At 39.3% G+C, this 22326-nt stretch overlaps 1 protein-coding gene across 1 annotated transcript in view; it reads right to left on the bottom strand.

The window, feature by feature from the left end:
* Window positions 1-22326, bottom strand: part of ATP6AP1 (ATPase H+ transporting accessory protein 1) — a 50173-nt gene that overhangs the window by 17952 nt on the left and 9895 nt on the right. The window contains exons 4-6 of the mRNA XM_064702737.1: window positions 18600-18793; window positions 17519-17562; window positions 13864-13949 (exon numbers count right to left, since the gene is read on the bottom strand). Of these exons, the coding sequence (XP_064558807.1) occupies window positions 13864-13949; window positions 17519-17562; window positions 18600-18793 (324 nt within the window). The remainder of the gene's footprint in view (window positions 1-13863; window positions 13950-17518; window positions 17563-18599; window positions 18794-22326) is intronic.

Consider the following 22326-nt stretch of genomic DNA (forward strand, 5'->3'; position numbering starts at 1 on the left):
AGCAGTATTTTTCTACAAAAATATCCTGATTTTAGAAAGCATAAGCTGGAATCGCAGCTGGAAGGAGCTACTACACTTAATTCACTCGCCACCTTAAATTAACCCAAACACAAGTACTTCAAAGAAAACAATGAACTGGCCATCTTCAAAAGTGTTAGAACTTACTTACCCCTTTTTAGTAAATCAGATTTTGCAAGCAATGTACAAAAGAGAGGAAAAATATATTAAGAACTTGCCTTGTAAAACAAAATTATTCCTGAAAGGAATCTACCAGATGTATCATTCAAGAGCTATTTGCTGATGCCAATGTCCCCAGGCAGAGCATTAGATTTTGGGCCCTGTTTCTGGCAATTCTGCCACAGAGATAAAAGAAGCTACAGATTTTGCATAATTTTTAGACTGCTAAGGGAATACCCACTTCCAACTGGTTGCTTTTACCCCCTTTCTTATGTCCATATGCAAAATTCAAGTTGCTATGGGAGATGTGAAAAAGGATGGAGGAGTGTCTGCTGCAAAAAAATGGAACAGATATGCAGTGAGAGTTGGAAAGAGGTTACACAGGGGTCTGGTGGGTCACTTAATTGAAAAATGCAGACAGGAGCCAAAGTGTGTTACTCACAGTGCTGGGAGACTTGCCAGCACTGTTTGTCCCAGATGTAGGCTAGTCACAGGGAAATTAAAAATCTGAAGACCCTTAACATTTTCCCTTTCTCTACTTAATATTTAGATCCCGCAGGACTTTGGAGGACTTATCTGCAAAACTGGCCAATAAATCTAGCAAATTGGATCTTTTGACAGGGAAGTTAAAACAAGCATTTTTTAAAGAAAATCTATTGAAAGGTTTTTAATTTCTACTCTGCTTTCTTGCACTTAATATGCATATAATTCTTCTGAGAGTAGGATATTGAAGGTAGAAGGTGTTCATATATAAATGAAATCCACACCAGAAAGTCTAGGCAAAATTAATCTTAGAAATAATATCCATGCTTTTTTTTTAAGATTTCCATGCTTTTCTCTTGACAAACCTTTCTTTCTCTTCCAATTTTTTTCTCAAAACAGACGTGTTTCCACCAAAACCTAGTTAAATATTCCAGCCAATGTCATCAATCACAATTTCATAATTTCCTTTATCTCTCACCAGTCTCTAGCCCACCAAATAAACCAAAATGAGACCAAATCATGAAATCTTTCCCAGTAGTTTGGTGGAACTACCACCTCTGTGTCTGCTACTTATGGATCCTTGTCAGGATGCTTTGATACGAAACTTTGGAAAATGAAAATTTATAAGGTGAGATTTATTAGAAAATGAACACCAACTTCCTTCCACCATTCTTGTGGGATTGCTTTAGCAGCTTGATGCCTATTGCTGCTCTTACAGCATATCCAGGATTCAGTGCCAGGTAATGGCAAGCCTGGCTGGGGATTTGGTTCAACTACAGTCAGTAACTCCTGCTGGAAGTTCAGATCCTGAGAACTGAGGATCAGGAGCAAGGAATATTTTTAGGTTCATAAGGAAACGAACCTAAAAATTTCCCTCCTGGGGAGAAGGAAGGAGTTTTTAACAGCAATAAAGCACAGCAGAATCCGACATTGACCTTCCAATAGTTCTGCTCAACATAAGGCAAGGAACACTCTGTTCTGTTGCAGAATTTTCCAAGTGATTTGGCTGATTCCAAATGATTTGGCTGAAAGTCCCAGAAGAAGAGAAATCTAGCTGTTAAAATAGCTGAGGTTTAGCCTTCATGCTGTAGTGTACTAAAAAGTAGAATGTGCTTCTTCTGATTCATTAAATATCAATCTAGGAAATCACTCATTCACTTAGTCTAAATAAAAAATCATATCACAGAATGATAGTTGCAGTGTTTCAATAAAATTGTAAACATTGAGGTTTTCATAAAACAGAAAAGACAGAACAAGAACAAAATATGCCATGTAATATCAAATTTTATGTCAGGCATCACTTTATGTACAGCTTTCAAAGTAATTCTTCCACCAACAAATTAAAAAATATGTCTGTGACATTTTGTCAGGAAAGGGATTAGTTTCTTGCCTTTTTTCTGGTCTACCAGTGACACTAATGAATATGTAACACAGCAACTCAATAGCAGAAACTCCTGTGCGAGGCTGGAGGGCGTTGCAGGCCTGCGTGGGACAGAACAGTGCTGTGATACTAACTGGGATCCCAGAAGAAACAATGACTTAACCTCATGCAGGGCAAATTTGCCTCTTCCCTTCCAGCATCCCCAGTAACCAGCCCAGGGGACACTGGCAAGTCTCAGAGCTCTCCCAACACTGCCTCCAGCTCTGCTGTACTCCCAATGCTGCTAGCACAGGTGACTCTACAGGGGTCTGACCATACAGGACCATTTCCTAAAAGGATGTAAGTGCCACAGCTTTCTTTATTCAGTCTATTTTCTAGTTAGACAGCTTTCTAAAAAGAAATACATAATGTATTAGTAGTAGACTGAAATCAGTTTCAATTCAAAGTTGTCATCTAGCAGGAATGGGTTATACAGTCCTCAGAAAGAAATAAGCTCTGTGTTTCAATACCAAAATACTGCATTAACATTCTGTTAACCTTTTATTAACACCCTGGCTATTCCTTAGCTTTGTATGCTTAGTGCTCTAATGTACAAACTATGAAAAGATACTTGCATACAATTCCAGGTTTGAGATTTTTATGGAAAAGCCTTTCATTATTTAATGAAAGTAACTTTTTAAAGTTACTTAAATTTTAATGGAAGTAACTCTTAGAGAGAGCATTTCAACACCCATCCCTAAAGAAAAGATATATTCCTCTGCTAAAATCATAAATATGTTTGAAAATTCCATTTAGAAATTATCATTCTTTATCCTAACTTCAGAGGCATGCATGCTGCACTTAGGAATTTAAATGGTTGCACAGTTTGGCAGTTGGGCTCAGTGATCTTAGAGGTCTTTTCCAACCTTAATGATTCTATTTTTTTGTATACACAGTGACTATGTATGAATAATGATGGCCCCTCTTTACCTTTCTAAATGGCAGAAAATCATTAGTTGATGGCATTGAACAGTCTAATACTTCAGGGAATCACATTCAGGGTGAGAGTTCAAAATTAGAGAAAAACACAGCTGCTACATGCAAAAATATAGCAGATCTAGAACTTCACAACAAAATGTCTTTCTACTACAAAACTGACTTCCAAAATCAAAACTTTCTGAGGCACTACGTGCAGATTTTTTTTTCCAGAAATTTTTATAAAGTGAAAAGAAAGAATAAGAAATTTCACTTGAAACTAAAATCAAATAATCCAGGTTTCTTCTAACTAGTCCTAACTGTATTACAGACTGGATGCATTAAAACTTAGGGCTTTGTTATTCTGCCATCAGATCTCACATTTCCCAGAATATGTGATCTGCATTTTACTGATTAAGAGCAAATTTTTATGGCCTTGATAGTAAAGTGTGTCTTTCTTCCTCTAAAAGATATTTCTCCAGCATAGACAACAGAGGCTGCAGTACAAAACAAATGATACAGGATAGAAATGGTATTTTCAGTGCATGGGGTATCCCTGTGATTGCACCAGCTTTTTCTTTTACAAGCTTTAGTTTAATTTCCTATGAGATAAGGAAGACAAGAAATACTGCAGGTAGATATTTAGGGTAAGGCTTGCTATGATCACATGCAGAGGCCACCCAACCATACAGCCACACATCTCCCAGCTCCTGGCTTTTCAGCCCCTGGTGTCTCCTGAGGGGATTCACATACACAGTCATCCTCTGGGTAGATGTAATCGTTTCCCACTTCTAACCCTGTGCTTCCCTAAGATGGGAATCTGTATCTCCCTGTGAAAAACATCACGCCAATGAGCTTTGGTGTCAGGAGAAGGCATTGAAGACACAAGTCTCTGTGCTCATCAACAGCAATGAACAGGGATGAGAGTCAGAGCTCCCAGAGGCAATTTGCAAATGCTTAATCACAAGGATCTTGAGAATCCAGCCTGTTTCACTGTACTGAATGTAGGGAAGACTGCACCAAGCTTGAGCTGCCACCTACCCGATTTTCATCTGGCACAGTCACTTCTCCTTATGGATTTCCTGGTTGACAGCAGAGCAATGATTTACATGCAGTAGGCTTTTTTTTATGTTGTGGCAATTATTTTCATTTCTAGAAGCGGCAGTTCTACAACAACCTAATAGGCGAGCATGAAGAGGAAAGTCCGAGAGCTTCTTATAGTGGAGCTTTGCTTTATTGTTGGCTGCCTCTTCTGGCTCTTGGCCTTTAGTTAAATAAGTTACATATTACTTTTCACACTCCTGTTCCAGAGAAATGCTATGTCAATATCCCAAGCTTCCAGTGCCAAGACATGAGACCAGCTAAACTCTGTGAGGGCAAAGGTCCACCTAGCTCACAGCCAGAGCTCCTGATAGTAACTGGCAGCTGAGATAAGGAAAGGGTAAATACAAACAATACTTGTCCTAGGATGCCCTCTTTGAGTTCTGCAATCTTTGGGTTAGAAACCTTCAGGGCTGAAGATTACATTTAAATGAACACATGTAAATATGACCTCTTTGCATCCATCCTTCCTATCTTTCTTCCATTAGTTTATGTAATCACTGAAGTCTGTGTGCTTTTGTCATCCAAAAATAGTTCACTTTTTTTCTTTAAAGGTCTTTGGTGCCCCTGAATTCCATGTTACTGTCTGAGTGGTGATTGTCATGATTATTTTTCTGAGGTGAGTAATATTTCCTGTTCAGCCTGTCCACGCAATTGGCAGATTTATATATTATTTCCCTCTTGACTTGCCCTCACTTTTCCTAGCTGAAATATTTTAATCTTGTAGTTTTACTGTATCCTTTGGAGATGGGGTGGCCAGAGCCACATGCACTATTCTGCTGGCAGACTTGTACTCAGTAAGGGCTTAGTGAACTGATGCTGCCTTGCCTTCCTCCTTTCCAACACTCTACTTGCTATTCATCCTACTGCTGACTGCTGGGATGTTCCAAGAGATCTACCCACGGCTGTACTGCAATTCCTCTTCTGAGAAATAGCAGCCACTCACTACAGTGTAATATGCATATTTAAGGTTTTCCTACATGTTACTTTTCTTCAGGCTGGATTGTATCTGTCTTTTCATCACTCAGTAATGCAGTGCTGTGAGTGGTTTCTCCAGCCTGTCAGTACATCAGCAAACTTTGGCACTTTGAATTTCAGCCCCCTTTCCATAATAATGACTCTGCTGAACAGCACAGGCATCAACATCAATCCCCACAGAGTTCCACTGGCAAATACTCCCCACTGAGAACATGAATACTTTATTTTTATCCTTTGTTTCCTACCTTTAAAGATTTTACTTCTATTAATCTCTAAGGATTTTACTTTTTTACCCTTTTTACTTCAGCAACACAGTCACTTTTACTTGCTCATCCTATGTCTCTTAGAGAATACTGAAACCGCACTGTATTTTCTTCATAGATCCACATATTTATAACTACAGTTTCAACCATTTTTGTCAGTATGGTAGGTAAGTTTCCTGGAAGCATTTGTCCAGACATATGGAGCCTCTTTTCAAGCACCATGTCACACTTGTGATGGAGGCTAAATGATTTTTTAGTTTTCATGTAAATTATAAAAATTGTAATTGAAAATTTGTAAATTAGAAATCATAATGACAGTTTGGCAATTTATTATTTTAGTTTAAACTTAGGTGAAAAATATATAACCTTGATGATACAACAAAATTAATTTTATTTATTTATTCTGAAACCTCTTCTATTGCTAATGGAGTAGCAGCAAAATATTTTGAGGCTCAGTGACTATTGAAAGAGTGTTTGAAATGAGAACTTCTTTATGTTCTACCACAGCAATGATCAACACAAAGGCCATTTGGCTTTGCATTGTTACTCATTTTCCTGCACTCCTCTTTTTTATTAGACACATTACTCTCTGAAAGAATTCCTGTCTAATGTGTTTTTATGAATAGTTTTTGAGTCTTGTGCACATTATTCCTCTGAATCTCTTTATGTTTGCCATATGATGCTGCACTAAATTTGCAGGAATTTATATTTCTTTTAATTTTCTGTATCATACAGGACTATACTTTTTGAAGTGTGACTATTACTTTTAATAGCCTCACCTCTTCCACTCTGTTGATTATGACATATTAAAAGGTCAAATAATATGTCAACAAAGCATTTTTCCCCTAACTCCCCTCCCATGTAGGGAGGGAAAAATGCTTTGTTGACAAATTATTTGACCTTTTAATATGCTGTGTTGAAGCAGTTTGTATTTCAGATATAAGCAGTGTCAATCAACATAATCAGTGGAGATTATTGGGCAATTTATCAAATCACAGATAGACGGTATATTTTTAATCTTTAGGTTAAAGAAATGTCACTTGGATATTGCATTCAACCTCAGTCTTCAAAGACTGTTCTTAGACTAGGTCTCCAAGATTCTCAGAATATTTATTTTTGTCCCCTGGAATCCAAAATTACTTTAAGACACAGCATGAGTCCTTTACAGCTCTATTCTGTCACTCCAATACTTTTTTTACCTAGGCATTCTCCTTCCAGAAAGTGTTTAGTATGCCTACCAATGTGTCATATAAATATGCTTGTTTACAGTTACAGATTCCATTTAATCTACCCTATTTTACCCTTGTAACTTTATTTCATTCTGCATTATTACTTTTATGACTTCTGCTTATATATGACTGTATCTTTTAGAATACTCATTGCAACTTTTATGCCTGCATTTTACCAATTTATGGTAAATTTTATTGCTAAGACACAATTCATCATTACCTGTGTCCTTCTCCCTCCATACCTCTTCCACCTCAGTTTTCTTGGTCCTTAATTTTAAAAGCAAAATAAATACAACTTTCTGATTTGATCTTTTGGAACATCTGTACATCTATGGGTTCATCTATGCCTTAAAATCTTAGCACCTGAAAATAACAAAGCTGTTCTGATCAGATAACAATAATAGTTTCGCTCTATGCTACCCTTCATTGAGCAGAGAAATGCATAAACATATATATATATATCTATATATAAATATATAAAAATATATAATAAAATGTAAGCTAAAGTTGTAAAAATGTTTAAAGTAAATGAATCAACTTGCTCTGGCACAAAGTCTAGAGTTAAAGGCAAAATACTAGTTACTTCTCTGAATTCCCCACTAACACATTGAATGAATCATACAGCATTGCTAACAAGAATCTCTCACATTTTCATCACTCAATTTTGAAACTAATTTGGCTAAATTTTGGTTTGTTCATTTAGAATAACAACTAACTGGCTTCAACCTGCTTCAAGCAGTTCTTTTGTAGTTATTTAAAAATACTCTACCTCTGTCAGAAAAAAATTCTCAAAACTGAGTTTGCTAGAAAATAATCAAATATACATTCTTCATCTACAAGTTTATGTTTTATTATAATAGCATTCATTAAGTGGGCAGAGGAAAGGACCAAAGGATAAAAAATTCCTTTTTTTTTTTCTTCTTTTAGGCTGGAGACACCAATGCTTTATTACACTGTGCCAAACTACAGCTGCTCCTTCAAATGTAAAAATAGAAGACTAAATGAATAAGGCAATTCCTGTATTCAAGGATATGTGAGGATATTTAATCTACACCCCAGCTCCTCAAATGGCATTATAAGCATTTTCCTAATGTTTATTCATGGGAAAGCTCATGTTATGTAAAGTTTGAGTATACTAAATGGTCAAAAGCATTCCATTAGCCAGAAGCTGTGAAGTCAGTGGGGTGGCTGCGGTAGCATTTAGTCTCCTCGGAGTGGTAAACTGAATAGTCAACAAAACAAGGGGAGCTGGACGTAAGTGGAAGATGCAGCAGAGCAAAATACAATGCATTTTAAAATGTGTGTTAGATGGAAAGCAGAAACAAAGAAAACATAACCACAAGCACTTGTCAAAGCAGATGAAAACTTTTCTTATTCCTTTCAGCTGCAGTGCACAACAATAGCACCTGAAAACATCTCCAAGAGACACTTTTTAAATGTCAAAAGTAACCACTTGTGTGACAGATTCCAGTGTTACTTCTGACTGTAAAAAGTTTCTGTAACTCTTGCTTGGCTCTGAGTGGCATCAAAGACTCAACACACAGAAACACCAACTAGAGCAGACAGCTTGTAGAATGGAGTCCAAAGCTGATGGTAACTGAAGCACTCTGAAATGTGGAGGCAGTACAGAAAATTTAAACAGCATTTCACAATGCATCTGTAAAAAGTGGAGTCAACAAAATGAGTATCAGCTGGAAGGTAGCCATAAATCTCCTTTTAGCAGTATGTGGTCCCTCAGCATTCAATCTCACTGAGAAAAGATAACAACTATAAAACTGTCTTGCAGTTTCAGAAGAAAACTAGAAAAATGTTACAGGGACACCTATGAGTATCAGAAAGATGGGGAACTTGTTAAGATTTATGATTTGAAGCATATCTGTCTTTAAATCATTGCATCCTTTTTAACCTCTCCAATTACAACAGCATGGTAAAATTATGCATTACAACCATAAGCCAAAAAGCTAACCAGAAGAAAGCAGAGTAGAGAGATGACCATGATCAAACTCCTCAAGAGCACAGATATTGAGATATGCACAAGAACTCCTGATGAAAGAGTAGGAAAAGGGCTGCAGAAGGGTTTGGTTCTCATGAAGAAAAATAAGACATCAAATGATTTTCAAAGGGAAGGAAAGTCTTGGCCAGATACTCCTCATATCTGGAGATAAGTTTCTGGTTTTTAATGGAAAAAAATATGAGAAATATTGAGTAAGCGTTGTCTGACTATATGTACATGTCAAGATCTGACCCAAGCATGATGACTGCCTTTAAGGGTGAGTTTCATCTCATCCTGCAGCCGTCTCCTACAAAACAGTCAGAAGAATCATAACCTAAAACCCCTTGATTGTAAAGAGAACCCTGGTGGATGACTTCAGATACAGACATATAGACCTCACTTGCCCAGAATTAGCTGATACAAATCACTCAGGCAGAGAGATCCCAATTCATCCCAACTCAGCCAGACCTACAAGGCAAAGCATTTCAAAACATGAGCCACAAGACTCAGCAGTTGCCTTGTTGGAGGAAGGCAGCTCCTTTATGAGATGGTGGGAGGAATCATCAACCGGTTAGTGAAACCATTTCAAACAGGTCACCAAGTGGTGCCTCTTTCAGAGTCTTAATTCTGTCTTCGAGCTTCAAATCATAGAATCATAGAATGCCTTGAATTAAAAGGCACATTAAAGATCATCGAGTTCCAAGCCCCTTACAGGGACACCTTCCTCTAGAGCAGGTTGTTAAGGGTCTCATCCAGCCTGGCCTTGAACACTTCCAGGGATGGGACACTGGCCTGTTTCAGGGCCTCACAACCCTCACAGTAAAGAATTTCTTCCTTATATCAAATCTAAACCTACTCTCTTTCAGTTTGAAAGCATTCCCCTTTTTCCTATAACTACACCCTCTTGTAAGAAAGCCTCTCTCCAGCTTTCCTGTGGGTTCCCTTCAGGTATTTGGAGGCCAGCAATTAGTTCACCTTGAAGCTCCCTCTTCCCCAGGCTGAGCAATCCTGATTCCCTTAGCCTTTCCTCGAAGAAGAGGTGCTCTAGCCCTCCAATCATGCTGAAACTGGAACAGAACAAGAACCAGTCTGAGCAAATTTCCATCCTGCACTGGGGTAATGAACTGATAATTATAACAGCCTGAAGGCATCTGTGTCTGCACTGACTAAACCAAATAGCTCTATCTCATCAAATCAGAAAAGACGCTCAAGCATAGGTGAGTTCTGCTCATTAATTCACTTTCTGTAAAGCCAATACCAGTCTGGAACCTTTTCTAATATATTAATTTCTCACATCTATTTTTTTCTGCTTGAGGCAGTGGAAGAACAAATGAATATGACATAGTGGTGTTATTAAGCCATAAACAGCCCAAGAGCAAGGAGGTAGAGTTTTTAGAAGATAAGCATCCCAAAACCATAATTTTTTGGGAGCTTTATTGAAAAAAATTAATTTACCTAACTAGAAGGAGATTAGTTGGTTTTTTTTTAAAGTGTAATACCTAAAGCTAATTTCCTTCATCACTGAAAATAAGGCCACGAGTGAATGCAAAATCCTCCATAGTGAATGATAGCTATACAGCATTCATAGTGCATTTGAAAATCATTCTCATTGTTATTAAACTTCTTATATATATTGATTTTTTACTTCTTATATATATTGATCTTGTCTATCACTGGGGAGTGATCCTGTAACATCTAGACCATGCAATATAGTCTTTATAGTTTAAGCAAAGGGAGTTAGTATTTGTATTTACAGTTACCAAACAGTTCATAACTTCTGCAGTTCAAGCACAGCCAAAGATATGCAATACATACCAAGGAGAGGTTATATGCAAATACACAGAGTGATGAACCTTAAAAGTACATTCTGCTTTGGCTTTTCTAAATCTGTGCAGAAGCTGATAACCTTGAATGCACTGAAATGAAGTTATTGTGAGGGGCCAAAAAATGGTTCAAATGCTTTTATAAAGTATTAAATTTGTACAATTGAGAAAAGTTTAAATTGCTTTTATTTTTAAAATGTAGAATGTCTTAAAATACGTTGTTTTAATTATTTAAAATTGCTTCAGCTGCTCAAACTTAGTTACTTTAATTTGGAAAGCCTGTTGAAATACGCATACATTTAAAACATTTTTAAACTTGATAAAAAAAATCCTTCTCTTAATTCCAATTTTTCATTAATTAAAAATATTCTTCATTTCAATTGTTCTAATGCAATTTTCAGCTAAGAATGCTCATGTGCCTTTGATTTCAAACCATAAAGAGCCACAATAACAAAATAAATTTTAGTTTTATTTTGGGTCTTTGTCAAAAAAAGAAATAAAAGAAAAGGCAGATCACAAGTTCTGGCCTAATATTATCTCCTTTGCCACAAAAACCACACAGTACACAGAATAGCAATGTGAGTTTGCTTCCTCATGCTACTGGGTTTTTTTCTAAGTTTGATCTCCAAAATCCAGTCTCTGAAAGTTAATTTTCCAGGGTGAATTTTTGAAGAAAGTTCCTGTTTTTCTTTAGTAGAATTTGCCTTTGCCTCAGAGCCTGGAGTATTGTGATCACCTAGTTGGATTAGTCAGAGGTTCAAGATCCTGCCTCCATGCAAAATCCCATACCATTTTCAAATGAACACAGGACCCCTTTGAGGGGCTCGTCCACTTTAAGAACATTTATGAAGTCCGTTTAAGTGGCCTCTTACTCTTCTCTTGGAGAAGATAAAGGGACTTCCCTCTGCACCAACTGAACACAGGTTTTCTAGGTTTTATTCTTGTAATAAGAATAGCAGTGCAGTTTTCATTGTGCTACCTCCTGAAAACCTCCCAGTCTCTCAAGATCCTGCTGGCACTTCTCATGCTAGATCTGGACAATCACACAGATGTCTTCCATGTTGCCTAAACCAAGGAAAGCCTGGTGAAATATTCTGTAAGCAACTGGCTGATGTTTCATGATTGCTAGCCCTTGTTCTTATGGGAGACTGTAATTTGCCAGATGTCGGCTGGAAATTCAACACTGTAAAGAAGCAGTCTAGGAGGTTCCTGGAGCGTGAGGAAGATAAATTCCTGACACACCTGGTGAGTGAGCCTACCAGGGACAGTGCCCTGCTGGACTTGCTGGTTATGAAGAGAGAAGGGCTGGTGGGACATGTGGTGCTCGGAGGCTGCCTTGGGCATAGTGGCCCCAAAATGAGAGAGTCTGCAATTCTTGGTGAAGGGAGGAAGGGGGTCAACAAAACCTCTAACATGGACAGTCCTTAATGACAAAGGAGTGCAGGAGAGCTAGACACACTTTAAGAAAGAAATCTTAAAAGCACAGAAGCAGGCCATCCCCATGTGCCAGAAAAGAGTCCATGCAGGAAGAAGACCTGCCTGGCTGAACAGGGAGCTCTCACTGGAAATCAGAGGGGAAAAAAAAAAAAAAAAAAAAAAAAGAGTTTATGACCTTTCCAAGAAGGGGCAGACAACTCAGGGAGAGTAGAAGGGTGTTGTTAGGCCATGTAGAGAGAAAATTAGAAAGTTGAAAACTCAGCTGGAGCTCAATCTGGCAACTGCTGTGAGAGATAATAAAAAGTGTTTTTATAAATAAATTAACAACAAAAGGAGAGCTAAGTAAATTCTCTATCCTTGGATGTGGGGAAGGGGGAAACATTGTAACCAAGTACCAGGAAAAGGCTGAGGTACTTGTACTTTCTTGGCCTCAGTCTTTAACAGCAAGACTGGTTGTCCTCAGGGCAGCATGCTGAGCTGTTGGACAAGGTCTGGGAGCAGGACAGGAGCCCTGCAATCCAAGAAGAAGCAGCAGAGACCCACTGTGCCACCTGGACACTCAAGAGTCTGTGCGATTACAAAGGACGTGGTTGTGTTGGTTTGCAGCAGCTGAACACAATCCAGAGTGTGCCTGGGTGTTCAAGAAGGGCCAGTTCAGGGATTGTTCTCCTGTACTCAGCACTGGTGAGGCCATTGCCATCCTGGCCTGGATCAGCCATGGTGGGGCCAGCAGGACCAGGCCAGGGATTGTTCTCCTGTACTCAGCACTGGTGAGGCCATTGCCATCCTGGCCTGTACCAGCCATGGTGGGACCAGCAGGACCAGGCCAGGGATTGTTCTCCTGTTCTCAGCACTGGTGAGGCCATTGCCATCCTGGCCTGGATCAGCCATGGTGGGGCCAGCAGGACCAGGCCAGGGATTGTTCTCCTGTTCTCAGCACTGGTGGGGTCACACCTCAAGGGCTGTGTCCAGCTCTGGGCCCCTCACAACAAAAAGACAGACATTGAGGGGCTGGAGTGTGTCCAGAGAGGGCAATGGAACCTCAAGCTGCACCACGGGAGGTTCAGGTGGGACATCAGGATGAATTTCTTCCCTGAATGGGCTGAATCAACCATTGGAACAGACTGTCCAGGAAGGTGGTGGAGTCACCATCCCTGGAAGAGCTCAAGAAATTACTGGATGCGGCACTTAGTGCTCTGCCTTAGTTGACATGATGGTGACCAGTCAAAGGTTGGATTCAATGATCTTGGAGGTGTTTTCCAATCTTAATGATTCTGTGAGTCCATTATCATATTAGGAGCTCAGATTGTGTTACTTCTGAAACAGATAGACATGTTTCTTTCAAAGTTGCATTTTTTAGGATTCAGCCCATCCTTCAGATGTTTCTGTTTTTAATGGGAATTCTTTTTTTTTTCCTCAAGGCAAGACTGTCTTCTATTTATTCACATTTAAATTAAAAATTTTATATGTTTTGATTGCAAAGTGTCTGTCATACAAAAAGATAACTCTGCATAAATAACTATCCTGCATTGTTACTTAATGTGATATCATGTGATCTACAAATTATATTCTGACTATCAGAAAGGGTGAAAACTTAACCTTGCAGTTGTAAATACCAAGTATTGCTTAAAAGAAATTAAACCAATTAATTTTAAAACGGATACTTTAGTAGCCTTCAGTTAATTAATAGCACTCTGTCTATACTAACCAGCCACACTAGGAAGTTTGATAACATTCCATGTAGAACTCACTACAAAACCACTAGAGTTAAACTGAAAAAAAAAATTAACTTACAGTTCTTAAAAACACTAATAAGTTCTATGGACAAAGGCATATTTATAGTCTCCTAGAACAGTAAAACTTCAATAGTTATGTGATATAGCTATCATATATGAAAATTCATGCAACCATTTCTGGTCAAAACTTCATATAATATAGATTGCTTGTCTGTATAATCTTGAAAATCATCTACAGACTTCTCCTGTAAACATTGAGCTATTGGATGATAAAAATCTGACAGTTGTAGGCACTGACAATTACTCACCCTTGAGGGTCTCACTGCAGTATAAATGACTGAAAAATGAATCCCTCGTTCCTGCAGATCCATGGTCACTCTTCCAATTATTTTGTCTGTAAACAGAAATATGTATAATTCAACAATCTCAGTAAACTGAGAAAGCCAAAATCCTACAGCAGTTGGAGAAGTAATGAGCTAGATGTTTAAGCATATTCAGTTTGCTTAAGCAACTTAAGAGCTCATTGTATCTAGGTACAAATGGGATAAGACACTCTCAGTCTATGGAAAAATGCACAATTTCAGCGAGATGATTTAAAAAGAAAATACAACTGTTCAGAAAAAGGGGTGATTTTGAAATAGAAAAGTAAAACCACAGAAAATATACCCAAAAGTTTGAACTTTGGGCAGTTAAAAGCATGAGTGGGAGAAATCACTTCAGAGGTTTCTTTTCTTTCTTTAAGAGAGTACATGCAGGATGCATGTACTATTAGTCAAGTGATCAGTTAATAAATAAATAACAAAATGTAAGCAGTATTGTTCTTTGAATTACAGAATACACATAACTACCACTGAGAAACAGCACTCAAAACATGGTGTTTGGTGCGGGGTGTGATATGTACAATACTGGTAGCAATAATTCTTTTCCCTTCTGTGGATTTAAAGCCTACTTCTGCACCCCCAACAGGACACAGAAAAATTTCTCCAATTACACTGGGGCCAAAGGAGAAATATGGTGGAGTATTTCTGAAAAAGGAAGAAGAAGCAAATAAGGGAGGGCCTTTCAAAAAGGTCCAAATATGCCTCTACAAAAGACCCTCTTCTAGTTCTGAAACCACAGGCAGTTGCAATAAATGCTTTCAACTGATTAATGTTTTCAATATTTGTGCAGAAACATTAACATCTGCTTATAAGGAGCACAATAGTTGTGACTCATGAGCCATTATTAGTGTTGTTATTGGGACTGCTTGAGAAGCAAGCAAGCAGACTCACATTTACTGCTCAATGCCTTCCCACTTCTCCTTCATGCACCAGTCTGGCGGATGGAGATTTTGTAACCTGGATATACAAACTTCTCAGATTTTGAGGTTATACTTTAGAGGAATTGTGTTTTATTTGCATTTGCTGAAATTAGGAGTTTAGATTATTATCCTCCTTAACCGCTTCTATTTACTGTAATTATGGTGTCCTGGCTGAGTAAAATATTTGGGTTTTGTAAGAATTTAAGTATTGCTTTTTTCTGTAGGGTTTCAGCTGAACTGATTTCCTCATATCAGTCAAGAATCATAGCTATGTGAATTTTCCTTCTCAAAATTATTGCTAAGAGAATCTACTATGAGAAATGTACTTACTCAGAAAAACAACTGCCTAAAAACTACTGCCATAATTACACTGGTTATGGAGATCCAAGGCATTATATAACCTTGATTTTGTAATCTGGATTCATAGGAAATTCTCTTCAGCCTTAGCAAAAATTTGCAGAACAAAAAAAAGTAATATGAATAAAAACACAGAGATTGGCTTTGGGTTTTCTTTCATTAAAGCAACCAATAGCTTTCTGAAATAACATGTTATTTGCATTTCCCTTCAGAAGGGAGATACGTGTAACTATAGTTACCAGTAACATCCATAACTCCTGCCTTCAGGAAGATTCTAGAGGCAACTCCTTCATCCAGAGAAGCTTCTCTGAACATCCTTATGACAACAGAGTTGATACAGATCTCTTGCTTGCCTGTGATCAGAATATACCTTTCTTATGAAGTATTTTCAAATTCTCCAAAGAAAAGAGCTCAGACTGTGCACCATGTTTTAGAGCACCAAATGAGGTGCCTACTTGGGAGCAATAGTGCAGATTCTGTACTTGGCCAGCAAAGTGGCACATGTTCCCTGATCCACACACCTTCTTCCTGATTAAAATCTAGTTGATACTAAACAAAAAGCTGGCAGAGCCTTTTCTTCCATCCTCCCACAGATCACCTCTTAACTTTGCTTTCCCAAAACAAAGTGGCCTGGGACAGCAGCTGCTTGAGTCTACAGTGTGCCCTGGCAGCCAGGAGGGCCAGCCCTGTCCTGGGGTGCATCAGGCACAGCATCCCCAGCCAGGCAAGGCAGGGGATTGTCCTGCTCTGCTCTGAGCTGGGGCAGCCTCACCTCCAGGGCTGGGGGCAGGTCTGGGTGCCACAATATAAGAAGGATATAGAGCTATGAGAGTGTTCAAAGGAGGGCAGTGAGGATGGTGAAGGGTCAAAAGGAGGAAGGGAGCCTTATGAGGAGTGGCTGAGGTCACTTGGTCTGTTCAGCCTGGAGAAGAGGAGACTGAGGGGAAACCTCATTGCAAAACCTCATTGCTGTTACAAGTTCCTCATGAGAGGCAGAGAAGGGGCAGGCACTGCTGATCTCACCACTCGTGACCCATGACAGGACTCAAGGAAAGGGCATGAAACTGAGTCAGTGGAGGTTTAGGCTGGATATCAGGAAAAGGTTTTCTACCCAGAGCACTGCAATAGAGCACCCCAGAGAAGTGGCAGAGGGCCAAAGCTGACAGAGCTCAAGAAGCATTTGGAGAGCATCGTCAGGCATGTGATGTGATTCTTGGGGTGTCCTGTGCAGGGCTAGGGTGGACTCAGTGATCCCAGCTGGTCCCTTCCAACTCAGCATATTCTATGATACTATGATTCTAGGGCTTGGGAAGCTTATTCTTGAATCCATGCAGCTGATGAAAGAAATGTCCCATAAAGACAAAGCCACTATTTAGCCAAGACCAACATTAAGCCAAGGCTCAGCTACCCAGTATGCTCTGGGGACAAGAAAATAGAGCAAAATACCTCCTCTGCAATTCAGAGATGAAAACCCAACTGCTTGTTTTAGTATAAAACCCACTCATTTTGGACTAGAACAAAAACAAACAGAAAAGCATACACAACTAAGGTATTTTCCCCTGATTTCCAAATCTGCTGCTGATTTTACAATCCCAGTTCTGAGCAGAAATAGTCATAGCCACTAAGAACACTGTTTAATTATCAGCCCACTACACTGTAAACCTCCAGAACTACCACTTCAGTGATTTGCATGCTTTATAATTTGATTTCTAATTTAGAGTAGTAAATGAAAGCTCTGCAATGAGATGCCTCTAAGGTCCATTTTCATGTACAGCACCTCTTTTTCAACCAGATGCTAGGCAAGAAACTTTTTCTATAGTATTATATTGAGACATTCAAGTTTAACAAGTTACGTTTCATACACTGCAAAACCAATAAAAGACTGATATCAAAGGCAAAGAAGGCCATCAGTACTGTTTTATAAAGATTAGAAAAGCATTTTCTTTTCATGTTGACACCCTTTGCTGAGACCAAGGCCTTGGAATTGCTAGATGAGCCTGGCACCTCCAGCTGCCAGTGTGCAAGGTGAGGTTGAAGGAGGCAGCTCAAGCTGCACAGACTTGCAGGCTTTGCTCAGAGAGTGAGCTAAGGCCCATGCCTGAAGCACATGTGAATTTATCAAGCTCACATTTCATGTCACAGACACTTAGAGTCTGATTAAAACTAAGACAGCCAGAAGAAGGGAAGGGGGATAAAAGTCTTTAAATGGTAGTAGCAAAGCAAAGCCTGGGAACTAGAGAATACTACCTGCTCAGATGAAACCATAAATGATGAAATGTTAGTTATGTCTAGGTACTATTACTTACCATTTTCAGCAATTGCTTCCAGGGTGGAAATCTCTTTTAAATCACTAGAGAAAAAGAGGGAAGAGAAATAATTAAAAATCTTTCCTAGGCAAGAATGATGTGAATCAGAAAAGTATGAAGATACTGACTGATAAAAGGATTACTGTCAATCCCTCTGTTTTTCTTTCATCTCCTCCTAATGACCCTTTTTTTCTGCAAAACCATTAAAAATGTAGGACCACAACTTCAGCTGATTGTTAAACCCCTCAGATTTCCTAGGCAGCAGGGAAGCCATACTACCGACAGTATTTTGGTCAGCCTCTGAGAAGCTTTTTTTCATTTGGTGTTGGTCCCTTGTTTAACATTTGTTCAGGAGCTCTTTAAAATTGTTATCATGCCTCTTCCTGTGTAGTGATGTGACAGCTAGAATTGCATTTGTTTAGGAGAAGTTGATATCTGCACCTCACACCAACATGTACAAATGCCCAAGTAACATTTGGGGGAAGAAGAGTAAGCAGAATGAGCTCAGCAATCATGCCTTATATTGTCTAAATATACATTCACCTGAAGGAACAGTGTCTCCCTTTCTCTGTTAGATTACAGCCCTCATGGAGCTGGAAACATAAAGAATTATAACCCTTCCCTTCCTTCCATAGCAATGGAAAAAGGAGGCTGTTTATTAGCTTCAGGTTTGTCTGTATGTTTATTTGCTTGCTTATTTATCCTGCCAGTATTTTTGACCCCTGGAATGCCTCTAGCAATTAATTCTGCAGGTAAGTCATGTGTCGAGTAAAATAATTGAGCCTTTCTGCTGAAAAGTGTGTTGCCATTTAGTTTTATTAGCTGCCCCTTTGTTCTCATATAATGAGGCAGACAAAATAGGAATGCCTGACTGCCTTTCTCAACATAATTCATCTATTACACCCGGTAAGCTCATCAGGCGACTTTCAGAAACACTGAATTTATCCTTGTAAGAGAAACAATTTTGATAGCCCTACAAGCTTGCATTCTGTTTTTTTAGTTCTCTGAATACCTGACATATTCAAAAGCTCCAAAAATCATGCACACATGTGGGTCAGCTCTGTTTGTGATAAGCCCCTACCTGGCAAGTGGAGGTAGCTGAACCACCAGTAAGTTTGGGTTAGATGCATTCACTTCCAGCTGAGAGACATTGAGATTAGTTACATTTGTTAACTTCCAATCTCCTGATTCTTGAAGAATATTCAGGAGATGCTTGGTAGCCTTGCAGTCAACAGCTGGCAAAACTAAAGATGAAGGAGAAGACTGAAGAATTTCCTGTAAAAAATTTACAAGACATTTATTTACCTGCTTAATATTCAGTTACTTAATAATTAACACAACCTTTCTTATAATGTATCCTTAATTTAACATTCAAGGTGAGGGACATACACAGTAAAAAGCATATGAATTCTGATGGTGGCTTGCAGGCTGCTCCTGAGCTTTCTTGCAGCAAGCCTAAAGCACTCAGTAACACCAAATTTTTTTCTGTCTTTTCCACATGTATGGAAGAGGTGAGCTAGATGATGTAGAAGTTCTCAAGCTAAGTGTGTGATTGGTATGAGCACTGCCAGAAGCAAAGCTCAGATGACTCTAACTAAATGCCCTTGGATGTGAGCAAGATCAGTGTCAGACACCTCCAGTTCCAGCAGCTCCATTCAGTTAAGTCATACTTTGCATAAAAAACATCCTGCATTTGTGTACATCCTGGTGGTACAGCACATGGTACAGAAAAATGTCTAATTTCTAATTATTAATTTTAAAAAGCTGCAGATTTCAGGATCTACAGAGCCTCCAGACACACACAAACAAAATTCATGTCATACTTTCCACTTTTTTAGTCAAAGTACAAATTACAAAGCTCAGGCTGAATTGGTTCAGATAAAGCATCAGGGTATTGTCCACTTTATTTACAAATCTGATAGCTGAGTTCCTGATACAGATACTTGAATAAAGTTAATTGAAAAACATTCTCATTCTTTAAATTTGGAAACTTCATAGTCAAAAACCATATTTCCTAGATTTTTCTTGATAATAAAATTAACCCAAAATATTTGGGGAAACAAAATGCAAGGCAAAGATTTGAAAATTATCAAAATTAATGTAGCCCATATTTAATGTCATGGTGGGTTGACCCTGGCCTGATGCAGGTACCAACCAAAGCTGCTCTATCATTTCCCTCTTCAACTATATGAAGGAGAGAAAATAAAAGGCTCAGGGGCCAGGGGGAATTCACTAACCAATTACACAGGAAAAACAGTCTTGATTTGGGAAAATTAATTAAACTTATTAACAATCAAGTCAGAGTATGATAATAGAAATAAAAAAAAAACACCTGCTACCCACCCCTCTCTTCTTCCAAGCACAACATTACCCATGACTCTCTACCTCCTGCCCTGCAGTGGAGAAGGGGACAGAGAAAGGGGTCTGTGGTCAGTTCATCACACATTGTCTCTACGCCTCTTCCTGCTTGGGGGGAGGACTCCTCATACTCTTCCCTGGCTCCCACATGTGGTCCCTCCCATGGGAATCAGTCCTCCAGGGACTTCTCCAAGGAGAGTCCTTCCCACAGGCTGCAGTCCATCATGAACTGTTCCACGGGGTCCCTCCCATGGGGTGCAGTCCATCAGGAACAGACTGCTCCAGCCCGGGCTCCTCTCTCCACAGGTCCTGCCAGGAGCCTTCCCACAGGGTCACAGCTTCCTTCAGGCCCCCAGCTCTCCTGGCACTGGGTTGCAGGTGGATCTCTGCTCCCCCGTGTACCTCCCTGGGCTACAGAGGCACAGCTGTCACACCATGGGCTGCACCACGGGCTGCAGGCGAATCTCTGCCTGCTCTGCTGCTTCCTCCCACCCCTCCTGTGCTGACCTTGGGGCTGGTTTCTCATAAATTCTCACTCTCTTCTCAAAACTCAACTGCTTCTGTGCAGTAACTTCACCTTTTTAAATATGCTGCCACTGTCTCTGATGGGCTTGGCCCTGGCCAGTGGTGGGTCTCTCTTGGAGCACTGACACTTTTGGACATGGGGGAAGCTTCTGGTAGCTTCTCAAACAAGCCACCCCTGCAGCCCACCCACTACCAAAGTCTTGCCACAGAAACCCAATACAAATATGAATACTGGAAGATATATTTTCATTGAGTCCTAGTTTACAGCTTGTTAACTTTACTTTTATGTTTTCTACATTTAAGTCCAGATTAAGTCTTTCACTTAATCCAACACTGAGATCTTCAAGCTGTTACAGACTCTGTCTTTCCCTCCCATGCAAGTGTTATGGTGTTCCTAACACTTTTCTCCTACTATTCATTTGCTCCTTTTTGTCTGTTCTTTGACTGCTTTTCTGATCTGCTCTCTAATGCTTTCTAATTGCTCACATCTTCCTTCCTAGGCAAAGGCTATAGGTACTTTCATATTTCTATAGATGCTCATAAGGATTATGTGGAACTGTCTGATTTACCAGACTAAGAGCAAAGTAACTGCAGAAATTAAAATAGAGCAGAAAGCACTGATCTTGTGTAGTGTTTGAGTCTGTCTGTGAGTGTTTGAGTGTTTGGTCTTTGAGTAGAGCTCTTAGCATCTCCTGGAGAAAAATGATGAAACATTTCATTTTGGTTTGTTTACAGATTTGCATTTAGACCTCAAATTCTGAGAAATTTAATGGATTTTTTTTATTTTCAATATTTTAATCCCCTGTCCTATAGCAGGAGCCAGAATGGCAACAGCCATTTCATCCAAGGACATTAAACAGATAACTCATTTAATGTAGAATAAGATATAAAATGTATCATTACTGAGTAACATCTTAATTGTGCTCTACTCCTAACCAGTGCTGCACTGCCATCTGTCTCAGCTTCCAGCCACTGGTATTCAGCTGCTTTTCATCTGAAGGGGAGACACAGCTGGATATCAGCTCAGCAGCCTCAGGTAGGCAATCTGATCCCATGCCTCTTTGTCCTTCTTGCCATTTGGCAATTGTGCACTTTTCCTTACAATACCCATATGTTGCTTTGCACATTTTAGGATTTCAGCTGCCATGCTTGTTCAAAACATGAAAAATCCAAAAGGGGGTGGAGAATGAAGAGGATATTGAGAAACAACTGATTTTGCATTCTGCTGAAGAAAACCACACAGTAGCTAGGAACATGAGAGGGACAAGGAGAGAGAGGAAGGGGGAAAGAAGGAGAAGGGGAAGGTTTAATTTTAACTTTCCAATTATTATCTATCCCACAAACTTTTACACTGCAGCCATGCCCTTCAAATATATGCATAAACTTGTAAGTTATAATTTTTATGAACATTCATCTGTTGTACTTTACGTGATAAAGTGTGTTACAGCTACAGGAAGTATTGTTGAAAACCCCAATGCTGTACTGTGTAGTGGGAAACATGACACCGATTTTTTTTTTTTTCTGAGGATTACAGACAGATCCAAGGAACTGTCAAGAAGAAAACCTGAAGTCCAAGTATGGGAGGGAGCATTCCAAAGAATAAAATACAGACTATAACAATAACAAAGGACTGTACCGGGGGAAAGATTGATGTGGCCTTCCCAAAAACGTTTTGCCTAACAGTTCTGCTGAGGATATCTGAAGGAGTTAATGGGCATGTACTCCAGGAAGCTCTAGATGGTACAGTCTGCTTGGACCCACACAAGGCATTTGGCAGTCTTGAAGCAAGGGCAACTAAGAAACTGAGCTGCTTTGGAGAGAGAGGCAGTCTCTACAAGAAGGTAGCTAAAGAATAGATAAGATTTAGCAAGCAAGGGGCATAAAAATAATATCTGTTACTGCACTAGAGTCTGTTCTGTTCCATA

This window comes from Zonotrichia leucophrys, chromosome 1A (assembly GCF_028769735.1).
Source record: "Zonotrichia leucophrys gambelii isolate GWCS_2022_RI chromosome 1A, RI_Zleu_2.0, whole genome shotgun sequence".
NCBI lineage: Eukaryota > Metazoa > Chordata > Aves > Passeriformes > Passerellidae > Zonotrichia > Zonotrichia leucophrys.